Source organism: Oncorhynchus mykiss, chromosome 25 (genome assembly GCF_013265735.2).
Source record: "Oncorhynchus mykiss isolate Arlee chromosome 25, USDA_OmykA_1.1, whole genome shotgun sequence".
Classification (NCBI taxonomy): Eukaryota; Metazoa; Chordata; class Actinopteri; order Salmoniformes; family Salmonidae; genus Oncorhynchus; species Oncorhynchus mykiss.
In genome coordinates this window covers 33,761,293-33,788,292 of record NC_048589.1, presented here as the reverse complement: position 1 = coordinate 33,788,292, position 27,000 = coordinate 33,761,293, and the positions used below count along the sequence as shown (strand labels likewise).

General features: G+C 42.8%; 1 protein-coding gene across 1 annotated transcript in view; it reads left to right on the top strand.

Annotated features, from left to right (window-relative positions):
- The window catches only part of LOC100136218 (endoribonuclease Dicer), a 64,862-nt gene extending 40,889 nt beyond the window's left edge, over nucleotides 1–23,973 (top strand). The window contains exons 24-34 of the mRNA XM_036963142.1: nucleotides 133–1,330; nucleotides 1,691–1,843; nucleotides 2,201–2,353; nucleotides 5,581–5,730; nucleotides 6,366–6,616; nucleotides 13,618–13,873; nucleotides 14,202–14,454; nucleotides 14,677–14,945; nucleotides 16,643–16,805; nucleotides 17,006–17,081; nucleotides 21,705–23,973. Of these exons, the coding sequence (XP_036819037.1) occupies nucleotides 133–1,330; nucleotides 1,691–1,843; nucleotides 2,201–2,353; nucleotides 5,581–5,730; nucleotides 6,366–6,616; nucleotides 13,618–13,873; nucleotides 14,202–14,454; nucleotides 14,677–14,945; nucleotides 16,643–16,805; nucleotides 17,006–17,081; nucleotides 21,705–21,870 (3,088 nt within the window). The 3' untranslated portion in view covers nucleotides 21,871–23,973. The remainder of the gene's footprint in view (nucleotides 1–132; nucleotides 1,331–1,690; nucleotides 1,844–2,200; nucleotides 2,354–5,580; nucleotides 5,731–6,365; nucleotides 6,617–13,617; nucleotides 13,874–14,201; nucleotides 14,455–14,676; nucleotides 14,946–16,642; nucleotides 16,806–17,005; nucleotides 17,082–21,704) is intronic.
- The last annotated feature ends 3,027 nt before the right edge of the window (nucleotides 23,974–27,000 follow it).

The following is a 27,000-nucleotide window of genomic DNA, read 5'->3' as shown; positions in this document are numbered from 1 at the left end:
AAATATTTTTTTGTCGGACAGCCCTAGAACTATCCTTTTAAATCTAATTGCTACTTGATGTTTGGCTGTTGGATAATAGCACTCTAACACTACATAATGTCCCTAAATCTCACACGGTATCGGTCTTTATAGGTATCCAAACCTGGACTTTGGATGGAAGAAGTCCATCGACAGCAAGTCATTCATCTGTCTGCGTGATGAGGATGAGGAAGAGGAGGAGGAGGAGGAAGAGGACAGCGGTGACGATAACTGTAAACAGCAGGGCCAGACTGTAGCCCCTGACCCTGGACTTGCTGCTGCTGTTTCCCAGCAACCCTGTAGTGACTGTCATGTCTCTTCTCGGCCTGAGGGGTGCGACATCCACCAACGCCCCGAAGATGACAGACCAGAGGACGAGGAGCCCCAGCAGCCAGACTCCGCCTCCTGCACTAGCATCCTCGCTAACGGCACTGCCCCCATTGCCAATGACAACGGTGACCACGGCGACCATTCACACCTTCACGACGGACGTGACAACTGCCAATGTCTCCCGGCTGGTTCTGGTTTGCCACTGGAGAACGAAAAAGAAGTATCAACACAAACCACTACCTCAGTTCTTCCTGTGCAGCCCTCTCTTAGCATCGAGAACCAGAATCTAACCCCAACACCCCCTCAGCCCCAGCCAGGGACCCAGCCTCTACCCCCTCAGCCCAGGCCAGGTACCCAGCCTCCACCCCCTCAGCCCGGGACCCAGCCTCCACCTCCTCTACCCACTCAGCCCCAGCCAGGGACCCAGCCTCTACCCCCTCAGCCCCAGCCAGGTACCCAGCCTCCACCCCCTCAGCCCGGGACCCAGCCTCCACCTCCTCCACCTTCTCAGCCCCAGCCAGGGACCCAGCCTCCACCCCCCCAGCCCCAGCCAGGGACCCAGCCTTCACCCCCCCAGCCCCAGCCAGGTACCCAGCTTCCACCCCCTCAGCCCCAGCCAGGCACCCAGCCTCCACCCCCTCAGCCCCAGCCAGGTACCCAGCTTCCACCCCCCCAGCCCCAGCCAGGGACCCAGCTTCCACCCCCCCAGCCCCAGCCCCAGCCTAGCGATGAATGTAGACCAGGGAGGACCTCAGAGCTCCGTGAGGGCGACGGACACCACGTGAATCAAGCTACCTCAGACTGCTGCAGCCCAGCAACGATGACGGGGCCCGCCGGCACAGCTCCCATCACCACAACACCTTTACCTGACCCCTCAGAGGCCCTAGAGACCCAGGAGATCACCACCAGCAGCTCTGTAGTGGGGGATACCCTTGGCCCCTGCTCCAAGACCCTGGGGCCCAACCCTGGGCTCATCCTTCAGGTATGGTTCAACAAGTTTTTCGGCGTTAGTTGATGGTTACTTGGGTCGATTAATTGAAGTTTTGATTGTTTTAACTAATAAATATCAGATTTTCTATCAAAATATACTTAGATATTCACATGCATACTAGACATATTCTTACTTGTCTGTTGAGGGGGAGAAAAACCACAAATATTTAGAATCAACACATTCCTCTTGTCCTCTTGTTAATTTGACTTAAATCTCTGTTCAGCAATTCAAAATATCACTTACATGTGTTTTCATTGTTTTATTCCTACCTTCAAGCCCTCAACAAAAAGTGATTCTGTCAAAAATGAAAAAAAGACCAGCAATCACCTGAATCTTTGTTTGTTTCTGCAGGCCCTGACCCTGTCCAACGCCAGTGACGGCTTCAACCTGGAGCGTCTGGAGATGCTGGGAGACTCCTTCCTGAAGCACGCCATCACCACCTACCTGTTCTGTACCTACCCCGATGCACACGAGGGACGACTCTCCTACATGAGGAGCAAGAAGGTGAGCCTAGGGGAGGGGCGAGGGGAACGACTGACTTTTTGCTTACGTCCCAAACTGTACCCTATAGCCTTTATAGTGCACTACTTTTGATCAGGGCCTACATTAGGGCTCTGGTTAAAAGTGGCGCACTATATAGGGAATAGGGTGCCATTTGGTACGCATCCCTGGGGTTGGGGTTGAATGTTTGTCAGTGGAATGCTTTGTTTGCCTATTTGTATGAGAGTTTGTTTGTGGTTCTTTGTTTTACTGTACATTTTGTCACATAGGCCTACATTTCACCTAATGCATTCTTAGAAAGATTACAAATGATGTATGTGTGGAATGGTGTGAATTGAATAGTTATTTTGTGTTTAACAGGTGAGCAACTGTAACCTGTATCGTCTGGGAAAGAAGAAAGGTCTTCCTTGCAGGATGGTGGTGTCCATCTTTGACCCACCGGTCAACTGGCTGCCTCCTGGCTACGTGGTCAACCAGGACAAGAGCAGCGAAGACAAATGGGACGAGGATGAGGTACGTGATGCAGTGTGTGTGTGTGTGTGTGTGTGTGTGTGTGTGTGTGTGTGTGTGTGTGTGTGTGTGTGTGTGTGTGTGTGTGTGTGTGTGTGTGTGTGTGTGTGTGTGTGTGTGTGTGTGTGTGTGTTTGTGCTCATGTTTGTGTGTGTTTGTTCATTTGCCTTGTGAAGTTTGTCTTACATGAGCCTTCCTACCCTGTTCGTCACTCACTGTCTAATCTTCACTGCTCCTCTCCTGATTTGGCCACTAGAGGGCAGTGCAGTGGTTCCCAAACTTTTTATAGTCCCGTACCCCTTCAAACATTCAACCTCCAGCTGCATACCCCCTCTAGCACCAGGGTCAGCGCACTCTCAAATGTTGTTTTTTGCCATCATTGTAGGCATGCCACATACGCACTATACAATACATTTATTAAACATAAGAATGAGTGAGTTTTTGTCACAACCCGGCTCGTGGAAAGTGACAAAGAGCTCTTATAGGACCAGGGCACAAATAATAATGTAAAAATAATCTATAATTTTGCTCTTTATTTAGCCATCTTACATATAAAACTTAATTTGTTCATCAAAAATGGTGAATAACTCACCACAGGTTAATGAGAAGGGTGAGCTTGAAAGGATGCGCATCAAATCAAAGTTAATTTGTCACGTGCGCTGAAACCTTACAGTGAAATGCTTACTTACAGGCTCTAACCAATAGGGCAAAACATTTATTAGGTGAATAATAGGTAGGTAAAGAAATAAAACAACAGTAAAAAGACAGGCTATATACAGTAGCGAGGCTATAAAAGTAGTGAGGCTACACACAGACACCGGTTAGTCAGGCTGATTGAGGTAGTATGTACATGTAGATATGGTTAAAGTGACTATGCATATATGATAAACAGAGTGGCAGTAGCGTAAAAGAGGGGTTGGTGGATGGCGGGACACAATGCAGATAGCCCGGTTAGCCAATGTGCGGGAGCGCTGGTTGGCCGGGCCAATTGAGGTAGTATGTACATGAATGTATAGTTAAAGTGACCATGCATATATGATAAACAGAGAGTAGCAGCAGCGTAAAAGAGGGGTTTTGGGGGGGGGCACACAATGCAAATAGTCTGGGTAGCCATTTCATTACCTGTTCGGGAGTCTTATGGCTTGGGTGCCAGACGTGTCCCTCTGCTTAAGCAAGTACATGTCCAGGCCTGTCTGAAGTTAGCTAGAGAGCATTTGGATGATCCAGAAGAAGATTGGGAGAATGTCATATGGTCAGATGAAACCAAAATATAACTTTTTGGTAAAAACTCAACTTTGGAGGACAAAGAATGCTGAGTTGCATCCAAAGAACACCATACCTACTGTGAAGCATGGGGGTGGAAACACCATGCTTTGGGGCTGTTTTTCTGCAAAGGGACCAGGACGACTGAGCCGTGTAAAGGAAAGAATGAATGGGGCCATGTATCGTGAGATTTTGAGTGAAAACCTTCCATCAGCAAGGGCATTGAAGATGAAACGTGGCTGGGTCTTTCAGCATGACAATGATCCCAAACACACCGCCCGGGCAACGAAGGAGTGGCTTCGTAAGAAGCATTTCAAGGTCCTGGAGTGGCCTAGCCAGTCTCCAGATCTCAACCCCATAGAAAATCTTGTGATTTCTGGATTATTTTTTCTCATTTTGTCTGTCATAGTTGAAGTGTACCTATGATGAAAATTACAGGCCTCTCATCTTATTAAGTGGGAGAACTTGGACAATGGTGGCTGACTAAATACTTTTTTGCCCCACTGTACATTACTGGTATACATCAACTGGTAGATCTATACATTACTGGTAGACCTATACATTACTGGTATACATTACTGGTATACATCAACTGGTAGACCTATACATTACTGGTATACATCAACTGGTAGACCTATACATTACCGGTAGACCTATACATTACTGGTATACATTACTGGTATACATCAACTGGTAGACCTATACATTACTGGTATACATTACTGGTATACATCAACTGGTAGACCTATACATTACTGGTAGACCTATACATTACTGGTATACATTACTGGTATACATCAACTGGTAGACCTATACATTACTGGTATACATCAACTGGTAGACCTATACATTACTGGTAGGCCTATACATTACTGGTATACATCAACTGGTATACCTATACATTACTGGTAGGCCTATATATTACTGGTAGACCTATACATTACTGGTATACATCAACTGGTATACCTAGGGGCCTCCCGGGTGGCGCAGTGGTTAAGGTCGCTGTACTGCAGGCTCTGTCGTAACCGGCCGCGACCGGGAGGTCCGTGGGGCGATGCACAATTGGCCTAGCGCCGTCCGGGTTAGGGAGGTGCGCGCTAACCAAGGTTGCCAGGTGCACGGTGTTTCCTCCGACACATTGGTGCGGCTGGCTTCCGGGTTGGATGCGCACTGTGTTAAGAAGCAGTGCGAGGACGCATGACTTTCAACCTTCGTCTCTCCGGAGCCCGTACGGGAGTTGTAGCGATGAGACAAGATAGTAGCTACTAAACAATTGGATACCACGAAATTGGGGAGAAAAAGGGGTAAAATTTAAAATAATAATAATACAATGCTGGTAGACCTAAACATTACTGGTAGGCCTATACAATACTGGTATACATTACTGGTATACATTACTGGTGTGCATAAGAGAGTGAGTGGTGTGTGCAACAGAGAGTGAGTTTGTGCATATGTGCATAAGAGAGTGAGTGGTGTGTGCATAAGAGAGTGAGTGGTGTGTGCTCAGGGCCATTTTCAGCATCATGGTCTGACTATTATTATGTTACATGTCAGACAATTAGCATTTAATGAATATGCATAGAGAACTTCCCACATGGTAAACTTCATGGGTTATTAATGTACTATTCAGGTTGAAGCTTGTCAGATATTGAATTACATTAGGTCTGTAAGTCATTGAGTTGGATAGGGCTGCCTACCGTCTCACATCCAAAGCTAATCTAATGCTGCGTTGAGAGTAAAACTTTGGGACAATAATCTGTATTAATCCTATTGTGGGATTTGACCACAGCTCCAGGAGTCAACTACAGGCCTGGAGGCACTACTGGATTAAAGAGACATTGGATAATAAGACATTAAAACAATTAACATAGTAATCCATCCACTTTTTCTCCTTTTCCACTTTGTCTCTCCTCCTAACCTCTCCCTTGGCTTTCTTTCTCTCGTCACCCTCTCGCTTGCTCTCTCAGGCCAAAGAGGAGCTCCTGGCCAACGGTAGTGCTGGAGAGGAGTTGTGTGTGGAGGAACTAGGGGAGGAGGTTCTGGAGGAGGATGAAGATCTGATGTGGAAGGAGCCTAAAGACGAGGTCAACGTGGAGGACGACCTGGAGTACTACCAGGTAGGGAGGAGTTCAAGACGACCACAAATGGCACCCTATATCCTATATAGTGCACTACTTTAGACCTGGGCTCGTAGAGCTCTGGTCAAAAGTAGTACACTACATAGGGAATATGGTGCCGTTTGGGATTGGTTGATGGTTGTTAGGGGTGATTAATCGAAAGTTGACTCTTGTGTTGTTAATATTGATATTGATTGATGTTCTGCTTTGAGGGAGCTAGCACAGCTAGCACACTGTGTATGTGACGAACTATGATTTGATTTGAGTTTTATTTTCAACAAATACTATACAGTATTCAGACACCTTGACTTTTTCCACATTCTGTTAGGTTACAGCCTCATTCTAAAATTGATCAATTCCAGGGGTCTGAATACTTTCCGAAGGCACTGTATGTGGTGTGTAGACCAATACAAGTTTCCATGTAATTACTCTATATAGTAAGAGGTATGAATGCCTGCATACCAGACACATGCTTGCTTATCAATTACAGTGGGAAATGCTGTATCAAAAGACAATGTAATTTATTTAAACACATTTTTATTTTCAGCTATGGAAAATGTAATTTAAATGTGTTAATTTCTAATCGATAAGGATGTCCTCGATCGACTAATTGATTAACTCATTCCTACTACCAGGAGCACATCAAGTTCATCGACAACATGCTCATTGGCTCCGGTGCCTTCGGCAAGAAGATTTCCCTCGGTACCTTCCCCCCTGCCCCCGCCACCCCTGGCCCAAGTCCCAGCCCCTCCGCCCGTTCCTCCTCCCCTGCAGCCGAGCCCAGCTACGGGGAGTGGAAACCCCCCAAGAAACCTGGCCCGGTCCCCACCCCCCACTACCCCTCAGAGCCTAGCGGTAGTGGCTCAGCAGATGAGTTTGACTACAGGTGAGTTTCCCCCAATCCCATGTGAAGTTGTACCTGAGCACCTAGGAGGCAAAGCGCTATATTTGAGCCGTAAGGCCCGACGGGGTGTGGTATTTTTTATTTAACCTTTATTTAACTTGGCAAGTCAGTTAAGAGCAAATTCTCATTTACAATGACGGCCTACCTAAGCCATACCAGCCCTTAGCCAATATACCATGGCTAAGGGCTGTTTTAGTAGTAAAATGGCGAGGGAGAAGAAGGCTGATGTTCTACGTGTCCCCAACCGATAGTTTTTTTTGTTTGTTTATTTGCGTTGTTTGTTTTGACTTATTTTGTACATAATGTTACCACTACCGTCTCTTATGACCGAAAATAACTTCTGGACATCAGGACTGTGATTACTCACCACAGACTACTTTTTCTCCTTTAATGAGTCTGACGAGCCCGACGCAAATGATATACTGCTTTCTCGGGAACAGGCCCAGATCCCCTTGATTTACGTGAAGAGGAGAAAAAGGTGCCAGAGGGCAGGCTGCCTTATGAGAAGTCGTAGGCGATCGAATAAACCCCCATTTCCTTCCATTCTGCTAGCAAACGTGCAATCTTTGGAGAATAAAATCGATAACCTACGTGGAAGATAAAACTACCAACGGGACATTCAAAACTGTAATGTCTTATGCTTCACGGAGTTGTGTCTGAATGACAACACTATCAACATACAGCTGGCTGGTTATACGCTGTACCGGCAGGATAGAACAGCGGCGTCTGGTAAGACAAGGGACGGTGGACTATGTATTTTTGTAAATAACAGCTGGTGCACGATATCTAAGGAAGTCTCGAGCTATTGCTCGCCTGAGGTAGAGTATCTCATGATAAAATCAAATCAAATGTATTTATATAGCCCTTCGTACATCAGTTGATATCTCAAAGTGCTGTTCAGAAACCCAGCCTAAAACCCCAAACCGCAAGCAATGCAAGTGTAGTTGCACGGTGGCTAGGAAAAACTCCCTAGGAAGGCCAAAACCTAGGAAGAAACCTAGAGAGGAACCAGGCTATGTGGGGTGGCCAGTCCTCTTCTGGCTGTGCCGGGTGGAGATTATAACAGAACATGGCCAAGATGTTCAAATGTTCATAAATTACCAGCATAGTCAAATAATAATAATCACAGGCAGAACAGTTGAAACTGGAGCAGCAGCACAGCCAGGTGGACTGGGGACAGCAAGGAGTCATCATGTCAGGTAGTCCTGAGGCATGGTCCTAGGGCTCAGGTCCTCCGAGAGAGAGAAAGAAAGAGAGAATTAGAGAGAGCATACTTAAATTCACACAGGACACCGGATAGGACAGGAGAAGTACTCCAGATATAACAAACTGACCCTAGCCCCCCGACACAAACTACTGCAGCATAAATACTGGAGGCTGAGACAGGAGGGGTCAGGAGACACTGTGGCCCCATCCAATGACACCCACGGACAGGGCCAAACAGGAAGGATATAACCCCACCCACTTTTCCAAAGCACAGCCCCCACACCACCAGAGGGATATCTTCAACCACCAACTTACCATCCTGAGACAAGGCCGAGTATAGCCCACAAAGATCTCCGCCACGGCACAACCCAAGGGGGGGCGCCAACCCAGACAGGAAGATCACATCAGTGACTCAACCCACTCAAGTGACGCACCCCTCCTAGGGACGGTATGAAAGAGCCCTAGTAAGCCAGTGACTCAGCCCCTGTAATAGGGTTAGAGGCAGAGAATCCCAGTGGAAAGAGGGGAACCGGCCAGGCAGAGACAGCAAGAGCAGTTCGTTGCTCCAGAGCCTTTCCGTTCACCTTCCCACTCATGGGCCAGACTACACTCAATCATATGACCCACTGAAGAGATGAGTCTTCAGTAAAGACTTAAAGGTTGAGACCGAGTTTGCGTCTCTCACATGGGTAGGCAGGCCATTCCATAAAAATTGAGCTCTATAGGAGAAAGCCCTGCCTCCAGCTGTTTGCTTAGAAATTCTAGGGACAATTAGGAGGCCTGCGTCTTGTGACCGTAGCATACGTGTGGATATGTACGTCAGGACCAAATCAGAGAGATAGGTAGGAGCAAGCCTATGTAATGCTTTGTAGGTTAGCAGTAAAACCTTGAAATCAGCCCTTGCCTTGACAGGAAGCCAGTGTAGGGAGGCTAGCGCTGGAGTAATATGATTACATTTGTTGGTTCTAGTCAGGATTTTAGCAGCCGTATTTAGCACTAACTGAAGTTTATTTAGTGCTTTATCCGGGTAGCCGGAAAGTAGAGCATTGCAGTAGTCTAACCTAAAAGTGATAAAAGCATGGATTCATTTTTCTGCATCATTTTTGGACAAAGTTTCTGATTTTTGCAATGTTACGTAGATGAAAAAAAGCTGTCCTTGAAATGGTCTTGATATGTTCTTCATATGTCCAGCGTAACGCCGAGGTCCTTCACAGTTTTATTTGAGACGACTGTACAACCATTAAGATTAATTGTCAGATTCAACAGAAGATATCTTTGTTTCTTGGTACCTAGAACAAGCATCTCTGTTTTGTCCGAGTTTAAAAGTAGAAAGTTTGCAGCCATCCACTTCCTTATGTCTGAAACACATGCTTCTAGCGAGGGCAATTTTTGGGCTTCACCATGTTTCATTGAAATGTACAGCTGTGTGTCATCCGCATAGCAGTGAAAGTTAACATTATGTTTTCGAATGACATCCCCAAGAGGTAAAATATATAGTGAAAACAATAGTGGTCCTAAAACGGAACCTTGAGGAACACCGAAATGTACAGTTGATTTGTCAGAGGACAAACCATTCACAGAGACAAACTGATATCTTTCCGACAGATAAGATCTAAACCAGGCCAGAACTTGTCCGTGTAGACCAATTTGGGTTTCCAATCTCTCCAAAAGAATGTGGTGATCGATGGTATCAAAAGCAGCACTACGGTCTAGGAGCACGAGGACAGATGCAGAGCCTCGGTCTGATGCCATTAAAAGGTCATTTACTCAGTACTATGATGGGGTCTAAAACCAGACTGAAGAATTTCATATACATTGTTTGTCTTCAGGAAGGCAGTGAGTTGCTGCGCAACAGCCTTTTCTAAAATTTTTGAGAGGAATGGAAGATTCAATATAGGCCGATAATATAAAAAAAACTTTCTGGGTAAAGGTTTGGCTTTTTCAAGAGAGGCTTTATTACTGCCACTTTTAGTGAGTTTGGTACACATCCGGTGGATAGAGAGCTGTTTGTTATGTTCAACATAGGAGGGCCAAGCACAAGAAGCAGCTCTTTCAGTAGTTTAGTTGGAATAGGGTCCAGTATGCAGCTTGAAGGTTTAGAGGCCATGATTATTTTCATCATTGTGTCAAGAGATATAGTACTAAAACACTTGAGCGTCTCTCTTGATCCTAGGTCCTGTCAGAGTTGTGCAGACTCAGGACAACTGAGCTTTGAAGGAATACGCAGATTTAAAGAGGAGTCTGTAATTTGCTTTCTAATAATCATTATCTTTTCCTCAAAGAAGTTCATGAATTTATTACTGCTGAAGTGAAAGCCATCCTCTCTTGGGGAATGCTGCTTTTTAGTTAGCTTTGCGACAGTATCAAAAAGGAATTTCGGATTGTTCTTATTTTCCTCAATTAAGTTGGAAAAATAGGATGATCGAGCAGCAGTAAGGGCTCTTCGATACTGCACGGTACTGTCTTTCCAAGCTAGTCGGAAGACTTCCAGTTTGGTGTGGCGCCATTTCTGTTCCAATTTTCTGGAGGCTTGCTTCAGAGCTCGGGTATTTTCTGTGTACCAGGGAGCTAGTTTCTTTTGAGAAATGTTTTTAGTTTTTAGGGGTGCAACTGCATCTAGGGTATTGCACAAGGTTAAATTGAGTTCCTCTGTTAGGTGGTTAACTGATTTTTGTCCTCTGGCGTCCTTGGGTAGACAAAGGGAGTCTGGAAGGACATCAAGGAATCTTTGTGTTGTCTGTGAATTTATAGCATGACTTTTGATGTTCCTTGGTTGGGGTCTGAGCAGATTATTTGTTGCAATTGCAAACATAATAAAATGGTGGTCCGATAGTCCATGATTATGAGGAAAAACATTAACATCCACAACATTTATTCCATGGGACAAAACTAGGTCCAGAGTATGACTGTGACAGTGAGTGGGTCCAGAGACATGTTGGACAAAACCCACTGAGTCGATGATGGCTCCGAAAGCCTTTTCCATGTGCATATTAAAGTCAGCAAAGATTAGAATATTATCTGCTACAACTACAAGGTCCGATAGGAATTCAGGTAACTCAATGAGGAATGCTGTATATGGCCTAGGAGTCCTGTAAACAGTAGCTATAAAAGGTGATTGAGTAGGCTAAGCTGTAGACCACACTCTACCTAGAGAGTTTTCATCTTTATTTTTCGTAGCTGTTTACATACCACCACAGACTGATGCTGGCACTAAGACAGCAGTAAATGAGCTTTATTCCCCCATAAGCAAACAAGAAAACGCTCACCCAGAGGTGGTGCTCCTTGTAGCCGGGGACTTTAATGCGGGGAAACTTAAATCCGTTTTACCAAATTTCAAAAAAGATGTTAAATGTGCAACCAGCGAGGGGAAAAAAACTCTGGACCACCTTTACTCCACACACTGAGACGCATACAAAAATCTCCCTCGCCCTCCATTTGGCAAATCTGACCATAATTCTATCCTCCTGATTCCTGCTTAGAAGCAAAAATGAAAGCAGGAAGCACCCATGACATCTAATCAAATGGCTTCCCAGACTATTTGCATTGCACCCCCCCCCCTTTACACCGCTTCTACTCTCTGTTGTTATCATCTATACATTGTCACTTTAATAACTCTACCTACATGTACATATTACCTCAACTAACCGGTGCCACCGTACCCCCCTGTGTATAGTCTCGCTATTGTTATTGTACTGCTGCTCTTTAATTACATGTTACTTTTATTTCTTATTCTTATCCATATTTTTTTTAACTGCGTTGTTGGTGATGGGCTCGTAAATAAGCGTTTCACTGTAAGGTGAAAACTGTTGTATTCGGCGCATGTGACTAATACAATTTATTTTATTTGTTCTTAAGCATGACACAAAGCAGAGTGCCTGGATACAGTCTTTAGCCGTGGTATATTGGCAATATACCGCAAACCCCCGAGGTGGCTTATTGCTATTATAAACTGGTTAAAATTGGCCTTACCATTAAATGCTAACTTACAAGCTCCTAAACAACAATGCATTTCAAGAAATAAAAAATAGAATAAAAATTAACACTATAACATTGTGTAACAATAACGAGGCTATATTCAGGGGGTACTGGTACCGAGTCAATGTGCAGGGAAACAGGTTAGTCGAGGTTATTTGTACATGTCGGTAGATGTAAGGTGACTATGCATAGATTACCACTGCAATTGTAGCAGTAAAAATAAATGTTTTGTCATACCCGTGGTATACGGTCTGATATACCATGGCTTTCAGCCAATCAGCATTCAGGGCTCGAACTATTATAATACAATCGATTGTTTATTTGAACAACTTGGTACATATGCAGAATCATACATAAAATGATATGTCATACAATATATAAGAAAGAGGTAAAAATATACAGTACCAGTCAAGTTTGGATACATCTACACATTCAACGCTTTTTCTTTATTTTTACTATTTTCTACATTGTAGAATAATTGTGAAGAGATCAAAACTATGAAATTACACATGGAATCATGTAGTAACCAAAAAAACTGTTAAACAAATCCAAATATATTTGAGATTCTTCAAAGTAGCCACTCTTGGCATTCTCTCAACCAGTTTCATGAGGAATGCTTTTCCAACAGTCTTGGAGTTCCTATGTTTGCTGAGCACTTCTTGGCTGCTTTTCCTTCACTCTGTGGTCCAACTCGTTGAGGTCAGGTTATTGTGGAGGTCAGGTCATCTGATGCAGCACTCAATCAATCTCCTTCTTGGTCAAATAGCCCTTACACAGCCTGGAGGTGTGTGTTGGGTCATTGTCCTGTTGAAAAACAAATGATAGCCCCACTAAGCGCAAACCCGATGGGATGGCGTATTGCTGCAGAATGCTGTGGTAGCCATGCTGGTAAAGTGTGCCTTGAATTCTAAATAAATCACAGACCATTACACTTCCTCCTCCATGCTTCACGGTGGGAACCACACAGGCGGAGATCATCTGTTCACCTACTCTGCGTCTCACAAAGACACGGCGGTTGGAACCAAAAATCTCAAATTTTGACAGATTTCCACCGGTCTAAGCAAGTCTTATCTTATTTTTGCTGTCCTTTAGTAGTGGTTTCTTTGCAGTAATTCGACCATGAAGGCCTGATTCACATAGTCTCCTCTGAACAGTTGATGTTGATATGTGTCTATTACTTGAACTCTGTGAAGCATTTCTTTGGGCTGCAATTTCTGAGGTTGGTAACTCTAATGAACCTTTCCTCTGCAGCAGAGGTAACTCTGGGTCTTCCTTTCCTGTGGCGGTCTTCATGAGAGCCAGTTTGATCATAGCGCTTGATGTTTTTTGAGACTGCACAAGTTTTCCAGATTGACTGACCTTCATGTCTTAAAGTAATGATGGACTGTCGTTTCTCTTTGCTTATTTGAGCTGTTCTTGCCATAATATGGACTTGGTATTTTACCAAATAGGGCTATCTTCTGTATACCACCCCTACCTTGTCATAACACAACTGATTGGCTCAAACGCATTAAGAAGGAAAGAAATTCCACAGGGGTGGCTACTTTGAAGAATCTTTGTTTAACACTTTTGATTACTACAGGATCCCATATGTGTTATTTCATAGTTTTGGTGTTTTCACAATTATTCTACACTGTATAAAATAGTAGAAATAAATAAAAACCCTTGAATGAGTAGGTGTGTTCAAACTTTTGACTGGTACTGTATATTCTACCTAAATGTATGGACAGTGCATTAATGACTGATTTGGCATACCACTTAATTAATAAGTAGACATATCAAATGATTGTGAATTATTCCAGCTCGTGGGATGCCATGTGTTACCTGGACCCTAGCAAGGCAGGGGAGGAGGATGATTTCGTGGTGGGTTTCTGGAACCCGTCGGAGGAGAACTGTGGGGCGGAGTTGGGGAAACAGTCTATCTCCTATGACCTGCACACAGAGCAATGCATCGCTGACAAGAGCATCGCTGACTGTGTGGAGGCATTGCTGGGCTGCTACCTCACCAGCTGTGGGGAGAGGGCTGCTCAGATGTTCCTCTGCTCACTGGGACTCAAGGTATGGCCTTAGATACACCACCTCTCTCTATCGTCTACCTCTGCTGTTACCCTTGTGTTAATGTAGACTCTAATCTATTAAAGTAACTCTACTGTTGTGTTAATGTAGACTAATATATTAAACTACCTCTACTGTTGTGTTAATGTTCACTCTAGTTCTAATGTTCCTCAAGGTAAATGATGCCTGTGATAACGTTTATTATAAATAGCAGATGCTTTTATCCAAAGCAACTATGTGACCTATGGGAAAATCAAATGTACAAGTTACATTCCTGAGCCATCACATGAAGCATGACTTAATAATACAACCTATCACTATCATGAACCAGGTGTTACCGGTTGAGAGGAGGAGGCTGAAGGAGAAGGGCGGGGTCATAGAGGTCGTGAACCTTGACCTCCAGTATGGCTGGCTGAAGATCCCACCCCGCTGCATATTTGACCACCCAGACGCCGAGCTCACCCTCAACCACCTCATCTCCGGCTTTGAGAATTTTGAGAGGAAGATCAGCTACACCTTCCAGAACAAGGCCTACCTGCTGCAAGCCTTCACACACGCCTCCTACCATTACAACACCATTACTGGTAAGCATGAGTTTCCTACGGAATCTATTTCAAAATGGATGAATCCTAATGAAGGAATGCACATATTGCATAAGATTGCATTGTTTCTAAAATATTGTAGTAATTCCAGCACGTTCTGTAGTGTGCCTTTAATATAATTTTGTTCCATTGTAGAATGATTGACACTTCCTCTCCCTCATACTTCCTCTCCATTCTCCCTCCCTCGTTTTCTCTCTTTCCCAGATTGTTACCAGCGACTAGAGTTTCTTGGCGATGCAATTTTAGACTACCTCATAACGAAGCACCTTTATGAAGACCCGCGCCAACACTCTCCTGGCGTGCTCACAGACCTGCGCTCGGCGTTGGTCAACAACACTATCTTCGCCTCCCTGGCCGTCCAGTACGACTTCCACAAGTACTTCAAGGCTGTGTCGCCCGAGCTGTTTCATGTCATCGACGACTTTGTGCAATTCCAGCTGGAGAAGAACGAAATGCAAGGCATGGACTCTGAGGTGGGTTTAGGGTGGTCCCATCCTCGCAATTGTAAAGTTTGATTGTATCTCGAATGGCTCCCTGTAAGTGGTGCACTATATAAGGAACAGGGTGCCATTTGGGATGCATCCTTGTTGAAGAAGTGTGGTGTTTTGTTGTGGTAGTGTATTTACTTGTACTTTATGGATGTGGAACAAAAGTTATGTGTGTTCTGGGGTGTTTGTTTGTTTGTTGTTGTGGGTGTACATCTGTTGTACTCTTGTTCTATTGTTCCACATTTTCCCAGCATACCCCAGTGTATATTTCTACCAAGAAATCTTTGCAGAGACTTAATGATAGCTTTTGGCCTTGTTGATAATTACTAACATTTAAACATGTTTTGTGGGACATACTCATGTTTTTTTCTGCCCCTAACATAAAAGTCCCAAAACATAGGCTGTCAGTTCATATGAATCTGTTTTAGATTTAGATTTTGGAATGTTCAGTATAAAATTACATTTATATTAAATCCAGTTGGATTTAATTTATTTTTAAGTGCCTATCTTGGCAGTGAATCGGATCTCGTTTGAGCAGAGTTTGTTTTATGCCAAAGGGATAACATTAAAATATTTTAAAGAAGAAAAACTAATTTAGGAAAATGTGTAAATATTTCCCCTTAATAGCTCAACTGGACGGCGGGGTCTCTGGGTCTCCAGTGTGTGTGAGGGTACAGCTGACTTTGTATTTGCTATTAAACTTAATACAGTAATAACTTTAAAGGCACAGTGCAGTAAAAAATGTGATTTGCCTGTGTTTTATATACATTTCCACACTGAGTTTGGAACAATACTGTGAAATTGAAAATGACAATTAAGCCCTTTTAGTGTAAGAGCTGTTTGAAAAGATCATCTGAATCTCAGCGTGTTTTGGTGAGATGGAGTTTTGGCCTGTCTGGTGACATCACCCGGTGGTAAGTTAGTTAATAGACCAATAAGAAATGGTTCCAAACCTCTCTGCCAATAACAGCTAATTTTCAGATTCCCCTTTCACTCAGGCCACTCCTTTCTTGAGAAATTGCTCTTTGAAGCTAAGTTTTGTTTCATTTTCTACCATTTTATTTTAAAACATTCACTGTAAGGTACTTAATTGTTAACCAGAAACAATTTAATATTGAGGTAAAAACAGTTGCATTGGACGCTAAATACAGTTCAATACTTGTATTACTTGAATTTAACACTTGGCCTCCCAAGTGGCGCAGCGGTCTAAGGCTGCAGTGCTAGAAGCGTCACTACAGATCCGGTTTAGATCCCGGGCTGTGTCACGACCGACGACTCCTGTGGCGGGCCGGGCGCATGCACACTGACACGGTCGCCAGTTGGACTGTTTCTCCTCTGACAAATTGGCTGGCTTCCAGCAGTGTGTCAAGAAGCAGTGCGGCTTCTTCGGGGGACTGTAACTACCAATTGGATATCTCGAAAAATTATCCTCAGATATTCATTTTCCAAAGGAAAATGCTCAATTCACTCTATAGCAAACATCTACTTTTTTCTTAGCACATTTGTTATATATGAATATGATATCACATGGGAGACCATGTTCAGTCCGAGTTATTAGAAAGATGCCGTACTAGAGCACAGACCAAAAAAACAACAACATTCAATCCACTCGTGAGAACATATTTTTTTCCACCTTAACAAAAACTACTTTTACGGCATCTGTTATTCCCCCTTTCCTTCAGCTTCGTCGCTCAGAGGAAGACGAGGCGAAAGAGGAGGACATTGAGGTCCCCAAGGCAATGGGAGACATATTTGAGTCACTAGCTGGAGCAATTTACATGGATAGCAGAATGTCACTGGAGACAGTGTGGCAAGTGTATTATCCAATGATGAGGCCACTTATAGGTAAGGAGGAGAGCGAGAAACTACTTCTTCCACGTTTTGAATTTCTCTTTTCTGATTGTTTGGCAGTTCATGCAGGGAGGCTTTTAGTTTCAATTGTTTACTAACTATTAATGTTCTCATATGTCTGTCCCAGTGATCATCATATTGAGGAGTTAAAAAGATGAGGGTTCATGTTATAACGTTTTTCTTTTCCCCCGCAGAGAAATTCTCGGCTAATGTCCCTCGCTCTCCGGTGCGGGAGCTATTGGAGATGGAGCCTGAGACAGCCAAGTTCAGGTAGGAGGATTTCTGTTGTGTGTGTATACAGTGCATTCGGGAAGTATTCAGACCCCTTGGCTTTTTCCACATTTTGTTACGTTACAGCCTTAGTCTAAAATTGATAAAATTGTTAATTTTCCTCATCAATCTACACACAATACCCCATAATGACATCACAATACCCCATAATGACAATGTAAAACAGGTTTTTAGACTTTTTTGAAAATTGATCAAAATAAAAAAAACAGGTAAAATATTTACATAAGTATTCAGACCCTTTACTCAGTACTTTGTTGAAGCACCTTTTGTCAGCGATTACAGCCTCGAGTCTTCTTGAGTATGAGGCTACAAGCTTGTCACCTGTATTTGGGGAGTTTCTCCCATTCTTCTCTGCAGATCCTCTCAGGCTCTGTCAGGTTGGATGGGGAGCATCGCTGCACAGCTATTTTCAAGTCTCCCCAGAGATGTTAGATTGGGTTCAAGTCCAGACTCTGGCTGGGCCACTCACGGACATTCAGAGACTTGTCCTGAAGCCGCTCCTGTGCTGTCTTGGCTGTGTGCTTAGGGTTGTTGTCCTGTTGGAAGGTAAACCTTCGCCCCAGTCTGAGGTCCTGAGTGCTCTAGAGCAGGTTTTCATCAAGGATCGCTCTGTACTTTGCTCTGTTCATCTTTCCCTCGATCCTGTCTAACCTCCCAGTCCCTGTCGCTGAAAAACATCCTTGTAGCATGATGCTGCCACCACCATGCTTCACCGTAGAGATGGTGCCATGTTTCCTCCAGACATGACGCTTGGCATTCAGGCCAAAGAGTTATACCGTTGTTTCTTCAGACCAGAGAATCTTGTTTCTCATGGTCTGAGAGTCCTTTAGGTGCCTTTTGGCAAACTCCAAGTGGGCTGTCATGTTTATGTGATGTGCCTTTAACTGAGGAGTGGCTTCTGTCTGGCACTCTACCGTAAAGGCCTGATTGGTGGAGTGCTGCAGAGATGGTTGTCCTTCTGGAAGGTTCTCCCGTCTCCACAGAGGAACTTTGGAGCTCTGTCAGAGTGACCATTGGGTTCCTGATCATCTCCTTGAACAAGGCCCATCTCCCCCAATTCCTTAGCTCTAGGAAGAGTCTTGGTGGTTCCAAATGAATAAGGCTATAAAGTAACAAAATGTGAAAGAATCTGAATACTTTCTGTGTAGGTGTAGGTGTAGGTGTAGGTGTGTGTGTGTGTGTGTGTGTGTGTGTATGCGTGTGCGTGTGCGTGTGCGTGTGCGTGTGTGTGTGTGTGTGTGTGCATAGTACCAGTCAAAAGATTGGACACCTACTCATGCAATGGTTTTTCTTTATTTTTACTATTTTCTACATTGTAGAATAATAGTGAAGACATCAAAACTATGAAATAACACTTGGAATCATGTAGTAACCAAAAAAGTGTTAAACAAATCCTTCTTCAAAGTAGCCACCCTTTGCCTTGATGACAGCTTTGCACACTCCTGGCATTCTCTCAACCAGCGTCACCTGGAATGTTTTTCCAAAAGTTTTGAAGGAGTTCCCACATATGCTGAGCACTTCTTGGCTGCTTTTCCTTCACTCTGTGGTCCAACTCATCCCAAACCTTCTCATTTTGGTCGACGTCGGGTTATTGTGGAGGCCAGGTCATCTGATGCAGCACTCCATCACTCTCCTTCTTGGTCAAATACCCTTACACAAATGATAGTCCTGCTAAGCGCAAACCAGATTGGATGGTGTATTGCTGCAGAATGCTGCGGTAGCCATGCTGGTTAAGTGTGCCTTGAATTCTAAATAAATGCCTGACAGTGTCACCATCAAAGCACCATCACACCTCCTCCCCCATGCTTCACGGTGGGAACCACACATGCGAAGATCATCCGGTTCACCCACTCTGCTCCTCACAAAGACACACGGTTTGAACGAAAAATCTCATATTTGGTCTCATCAGAACAAAGGAGAGATTTCCACCGGTCTAATGCCCATTGCTCGTGTTTCTTGGCCCAAGCAAGTCTACTTCTTATTGGTGTCTTTAGTAGTGGTTTCTTTGCAGAAATTTGACCATGAAGGCCTGATTCACATAGTCTCCTCTGAACAGTTGATGTTGAGATGTGTCTGTTTCTTGAACTCTGTGAAGCGTTTATTTGGGCTGCAATCCGAGGTGCAGTTACAGTGCCTTGCGAAAGTATTCGGCCCCCTTGAACTTTGCGACCTTTTGCTACATTTCAGGCTTCAAACATAAAGACATAAAACTGTATTTTTTTTGTGAAGAATCAACAACAAGTGGGACACAATCATGAAGTGGAACGACATTTATTGGATATTTCAAACTTTTTTAACAAATCAAAAACTGAAAAATTGGGCGTGCAAAATTATTCAGCCCCTTTACTTTCAGTGCAGCAAACTCTCTCCAGAAGTTCAGTGAGGATCTCTGAATGATCCAATGTTGACCTAAATGACTAATGATGATAAATACAATCCACCTGTGTGTAATCAAGTCTCCGTTTAAATGCACCTGCACTGTGATAGTCTCAGAGGTCCGTCAAAAGCGCAGAGAGCATCATGAAGAACAAGGAACACACCAGGCAGGTCCGAGATACTGTTGTGAAGAAGTTTAAAGCCGGATTTGGATACAAAAAGATTTCCCAAGCTTTAAACATCCCAAGGAGCACTGTGCAAGCGATAATATTGAAATGGAAGGAGTATCAGACCACTGCAAATCTACCAAGACCTGGCCGTCCCTCTAAACTTTCAGCTCATACAAGGAGAAGACTGATCAGAGATGCAGCCAAGAGGCCCATGATCACTCTGGATGAACTGCAGAGATCTACAGCTGAGGTGGGAGACTCTGTCCATAGGACAACAATCAGTCGTATATTGCACAAATCTGGCCTTTATGGAAGAGTGGCAAGAAGAAAGCATTTTCTTAAAGATATCCATAAAAAGTGTTGTTTAAAGTTTGCCACAAGCCACCTGGGAGACACACCAAACATGTGGAAGAAGGTGCTCTGGTCAGATGAAACCAAATTTGAACTTTTTGGCAACAATGCAAAACGTTATGTTTGGCGTAAAAGCAACACAGCTCATCACCCTGAACACACCATCCCCACTGTCAAACATGGTGGTGGCAGCATCATGGTTTGGGCTTGCTTTTCTTCAGCAGGGACAGGGAAGATGGTTAAAATTGATGGGAAGATGGATGGAGCCAAATACAGGACCATTCTGGAAGAAAACCTGATGGAGTCTGCAAAAGACCTGAGACTGGGACGAAGATTTGTCTTCCAACAAGACAATGATCCAAAACATAAAGCAAAATCTACAATGGAATGGTTCAAAAATAAACATATCCAGGTGTTAGAATGGCCAAGTCAAAGTCCAGACCTGAATCCAATCGAGAATCTGTGGGAAGAACTGAAAACTGCTGTTCACAAATGCTCTCCATCCAACCTCACTGAGCTCGAGCTGTTTTGCAAGGAGGAATGGGAAAAAATGTCAGTCTCTCGATGTGCAAAACTGATAGAGACATACCCCAAGCCACTTACAGCTGTAATCGCAGCAAAAGGTGGCGCTACAAAGTATTAACTTAAGGGGGCTGAATAATTTTGCACGCCCAATTTTTCAGTTTTTGATTTGTTAAAAAAGTTTGAAATATCCAATAAATGTTGTTCCACTTCATGATTGTGTCCCACTTGTTGTTGATTCTTCACAAAAAAAGACAGTTTTATATCTTTATGTTTGAAGCCTGAAATGTGACAAAAGGTCGCAAAGTTCAAGGGGGCCGAATACTTTCGCAATGCACTGTAACTCTAATGAACTTAATGAAAGGTCTTCCTTTCCTTTGGCGGTCCCCATGAGAGCCAGTTTCATCATAGCGCTTGATGGTTTTTGCAACTATACTTGAAGAAACTTTCAAATTCTTGACATTTTCTGCATTGACTGACCTTCATGTCTTAAAGTAATGATGGACTGTCGTTTCTCTTTGCTTATTTGAGCTGTTCTTGCCATAGTATGGACTTGGTCTTTTACCAAATAGGGCTATCTTCTCTATACCACCACTACCTTGTCACAACACAACTGATTGGCTCAAACGCATTAAGAAGGAAAGAAATTCCACAAATGAACTTTTAACAAGGCACACCTGTTATTTGAAATGCATTCCATGTGACTACCACATGAAGCTGGTTGAGAGAATGCCAAGAGTGTGCAAAGCTGTAATCAAGGCAAAGGGTGGCTATTTGAAAAGTCTCAAATATAAAATATAAAACACTTTTTTGGTTACAACATGATTCCTAATGTTTTATTTCGTAGTTTTGATGTCTTCACTATTATTCTACAATGTGGAAAATTTGTGAAAAATAAAGAATAACCATTGAATGACAAGGTGTCCAAACTTTTGACTGTTACTGTGTATATTTTTTTAACCGTTTTAGCTGGCTTGCTTACTTACTTGATTGCAATTATTATATTCTCTTTTCCATTAACTCACCCCCTACCCCATATATATTCTATAATTCACATATTATAGAATCTATATGCATTGTACAATATTTAATTTGTTTCTAGAATGGAAGCTTTCCTGACCATGTTGCTAGGATGCCACTTCACTTTATTGTGCTGTATGTAATTCAATGCCCCCTTCCTCAGCCCTGCAGAGCGGACGTACGACGGGAAGGTCCGTGTGACAGTGGAGGTCGTGGGCAAGGGCAAGTTCAAAGGCGTGGGCCGCAGCTACCGGATCGCCAAGTCTGCTGCCGCGCGCCGGGCCCTGCGCAGCCTCAAAGCCAACCAACCTCAGGTCCCAAACAACTGAGCTTCACACGTTAACTAGCTAGCTACTGATGCTAGCTACTGATGCTAGCAACTGACGCTATCTACCTACAACTGTCACTAGCCAGTAGCCACTGATGCTAGCTTGCTACTGATGTTAGCTAGTCGCCACTGATGCTAACTACTGACGCTAACCAGTAGCTACCAGTGCTAGCAACTGATGCTAGCTACCAACACAGTGCAGCATTAGTCCTGTATCTTCAGCCCTCAATGGCACAACCAAGGCAGCCAGGGAACGTTCTGTGGAGACATGGGGAAGTCACAACGAGAGCTGATCTCGTTGTAACGGATTTCACATTTTATTTTACATTTTTTGCAAACACAATCTTTCCTTTCCTTCTGTTCTCTGCTTTGTGTAATCACAAGAGTGCTTTATTAACGTATAGCAAAGTGTTAAAAAGAAGAAAAAAAGGTCAGGTGTTGCTTTGTTTTTTTCTCACTTTTTTTATTTTTTATTTGACTTTTTGTTTGTTTAACCTTTGCTTTGTGTCAGTGAGATGTTAGGCGTATTATGAGTAGTATTAGATTTGTACATAGTTCAAATCAAAGGTGTAAATCTAAAAACGCTATACTCCTCAGTCTGTGCACTAGTGCCAGTTTTAAAGCGGTTTTTAAAATGCTATTGCTAAGGAAATGGCAAGCAGAGGCCAGACCACCAGTGAAGACGACCAGTGTGGCCCACCTCTGTCTGAACTCTGTCTTGAGATGCTATTCTTAGGATGCGTCTAAAATGGCACCCTATCCCCTATATAGGACCCTATGGCCCAGGTCAAAAGTAGTGGACTATATAGGGAATATGGTGCCATTTGGGACGTAGCCTCAATCATTATTGCACTTATTCCATTAGGGTCTGTTATGTTCAGAATTGTGTGGTCGGATTGGACAACAAAATCCTATATGTAACAAAAATATATATATACATTTATGATGAAATATAAATATTATTTGCCTTACATACTAAGGCCCTCCCTCGTATCCTGAAAAAAAGAATAGGAATTCAACATTCCCGCTTACTGTAAATTTAAAAATAGTTTTTAAACAGCACTCGAGGATGCATGTTCGTGTAGCTTATGTATTAATAACCATGGCAACTGGATGGCTTATATAAACATTTATAAATCTATCAATATATCTAGAGGGAAAGAGATATTAAATGTTTATTATTATGACATAAGTCGACAACTTTAGTCTCAAGTAATGTCTTTTGATACCAAGATTGATCATCTTTATTTTGTTGGTCATTTTGTAAGACTCAGAGCACCTTTTGAGTACAGTCTTTAGGACACAGGTTGTTCTTCTTTTTCAACAGAATCGTGGTTCACACATCCCTTCACTTTACCAAAGCTAATACAGATGTGACTCTACAGGGTTGCACATGTGAAGTCAGTTCCTAGGGATATGCACACCAGCCTTTTTGTTGAATTATTTACTTCAAACACATTGTGACATAGCGTCCACGTTATGTGACTACATAGCCTCTTAGACTAAATGTATTTTATTTTCTCTCAATAGTATCAATAAGCCCTCTTCACTTGAATACCTCAGTTGATTGCATGCATTTGTTTTTGGTGCTATGTTTTGTTGTATTAAGCTTGAATTTCTCATCCTTTTTGCACTGTAACTATAATACCTCTTTCTTTGACCTTTTTGAAATCTGTCAGTTGGGTTGGTTGTCCTGTTCTAGCAGCCTTCAAGCTGTAGTGGTTCAGTTGCATCGGTGTTTTCTTTGATTTTCTTCTCTCCCTGCCCAATTGATTTAATGCTTGATGATTTGGTGGGGTAAATCCAGAGGGTATTCTCATTCTGCACATACATGGGCCTAAACTAATGCCTTCAGTCTCTGTTGAGCATCAGTCCTCTTCAAAGGAAGAAGACATGAATTGGCCATGATCAGATGGAGGGGGCCTCCTGTACTGTAGCTTGTTGAAGTAAACCGATTGCACTCTATATCTCTCACCGTGTGTGGCCAGCGCAGTCTTAGTGTATGTCGAAGGCCTTTGCAAGACTACTTCGGATTCAGCCTTTTACGATTGTCACATGTCACACTGTGCGATGTTACCAAATTAAAATCTTGATATCAACTTTGTCAGATTGTAAGATTTTCTTCAGTTCTGTCGTCACATTCTGCGATTTGACTTGAGGCTACGTCAACTACAGCAGTGTAAAAACTGAAAGTATGCATAGTTTTAACAAGCAACCTTTATATTTCCACTCAATCAAATCTGCTTCCCCAAAATAGCGTGGTCTCTGGTAGAACGTTTATTTTGATTTGCGATTTGGTGCATTTATCAAATTCCCATCAGGTAGCCCGATTTCAGCCTTGTCATGTAAACAAGAATATTAGGGAAATCATTCTTCTTGCACAGCATATAAATGTTTAAATGGAACTGTTATAGTAATCTGACTAGTCACAATAATCGCATTATTGTGTGCCGTGTTCCTATTGGTCAGTCACCGGAATCAGCTCGTATCACCAGCCACTCTACACCGAGCCTACGACCGTCCGCACGTAGCGGTACTTAATCGGCAGACCTGTCACACTGAACGAGCCAAGCCGTCCGACAATCGTTTACAACCTACAAATTTGCCCGCGTTGTGAAAATGTCTGGAACAGCAAAATTGTGGCTTAAAACGGCTGGATTTGTACAATCTGTGGGGGGCTTAAGATTCTAAGATTCTTTCTCACTCGAAAATGGCATTCCTCACAGATGTTTCATTATTTATCCTGTACACCTGTGTTGTCCTAAAACAGTGGGTGTGCAAGAAACGTAATTAAATAATTAATGGTTCCTAAAGTTGATGAATGAATTAGGAGGTTTGAAGAGGATTGTATGGTGTTATATTTAATAGTTAGACAGTTGATGTCGGAAGTTTACATACACTTAGGTTGGAGTCATTAAAACTTGTTTTTCAACCACTCCACACATTTCTTGTTAACAAACTATAGTTCTGGTAAGTCGGTTAGGACATCTACTTTGTGCATGACACAAGTTATTTTTCCAACAATTGTTACAGACTTATTATTTCACTTATAATTCACTGTATCACAATTCCAGTGGGTCAGAAGTTTACATACACTAAGTTGACTGTGCCTTTAAACAGCTTGGAAAATTCCAGAAAATGATATCATGGGTTTAGAAGCTTCTGATAGGCTAGTTGACATAATTTGAGTTGAGCAACATCTCAAGACATCAGTCAGGAAGTTAAAGCTTGGTCGCAAATGGGTCTTCCAAATGGACAATGACCCCAAGCATGCTTCCAAAGTTGTGGCAAAAAGGACAACATAGTCAAGGTATTGGAGTGGCCATCACAAAGCCCTGACCTCAATCCTATAGAAAATGTGTGGGCAGAACTGAAAAAGCATGTGTGAACAAGGAGGCCTACAAACCTGACTCAGTTACCACAGCTCTGTCAGGAGGAATGGGCCAAAATCCACCCAACTTATTGTGGGAAGCTTGTGTAAGGCTTCACCGAAACATTTGACCCAAGTTAAACAATTTAAAGGCAATGCTACCAAATACTGATCGAGTGAATGTAAACTTCTGACCCACTAAGAATGTGATGAAAGAAATAAAAGCTGATGTGAATCATTCTCTCTACTATTATTCTGACATTTCACATTCTTAAAATAAAGTGGTGATACTACGTGATCTTAGACAGGGAATTTTTACAAGGATTAAATGTCAGGAATTGTGGAAAAACTGAGTTTAAATGTATTTGGCTAAGGTGCATGTAAACTTCCGACTTTAAATGTACATCTCATGTATGCCTCTGAGGCTTTCCGTTAGTGTGGCAACTCATAAAATCCTACCATAGGTAAACTACCTCAGAAGACACTGCACTCTGCTCATTGCCAGGCCCTATGTCTTATTTAAATATACTGTATATCAGTACAAATAAACTTTTTTTTTCTGGACAAGACCAATTTGATGAATATCTATGGCAGTGACATATATGCTTAAGTCGTTTTACTGTGACATCTGTACTTAGAACAATCTAATATACACTAGCGTTCAAAAATGTGGGATCACTTAGAAATGTCCTTGTTGTTGAAAGAAAAGCTCATTTTTTTTGCCCTTTCAAATAACATCAAATTGATCAGAAATAAACTGTAGACATAGTTAATGTTGTAAATTACTATTGTAGCTGGAAATGGCAGATTTGTAATGGAATATCTACATAGACGTACAGAGGCCCATTTTCAGCAACCTTCACTCCTGTGTTCCAATGGCACTTTGTGTTAGGTAAACCAAGTTTGTCATTCTAAAATACTAATTGATCATTAGAAAACCCTTTTGCAATTGTGTTAGCACAGCTGAAAACTGTTGTACTGATAAAAGAAGCAATAAAACTGGCCTTCTTTAGACTAGTTGAGTGAAGAGATGACTCCGGGATGATGGCCTTCTAGGCAGAGTCCCTCTGTCCAATGTCTGTGCTATTTTGCCCATCTTAATTTTTTTTTTTTATTGGCCAGTCTGAGATATGGCATTTTCTTTGCAACTCTGCCTAGAAGGCCAGCATCCCAGAGTCGCCTCTTCACTGTTGACGTTGAGACTGGTGTTTTGCATGTACAACTTACTGAAGCTGCCAGTTGAGGACTTATGAAGCATCTGTTTCTCAAACTAGACACTAATGTACTTGTCCTCTTGCTCAGTTGTGCACTGGGGCCTCCCTCTCCTCTTTCTATTCTGGTTAGAGACAGTTTGCGCTGTTCTGTGAAGGGAGTAGTACACCGCGTACGAGATCTTCAGTTTCAAGGCAGTTTCTCGCATGGAATAGCTTTCTTTTCTCAGAACAAGAATAGCTTGACGAGTTTCAGCAGAAAGTTCTTTGTTTCTGGCCATTTTGAGCCTGTAATTGAACCCACAAATGCTGATGCTCCAGATACTCAACTAGTCTAAAATAAGTTTTATTGCTTCTTTAATTAGCGCAACATTTTTCAGCTGTGCTAACATAAATTATTAACTTGGATTAGCTAACACAACATGCCATTGGAACACAGGAGTGATGGTTGCTGATAATGGGCCTCTGTACGCCGATGTAGATATTCCATAAAATATCTGGTGTTTCCAGCTACAATATTCATTTACAACATTAACAATGGTGACACTGT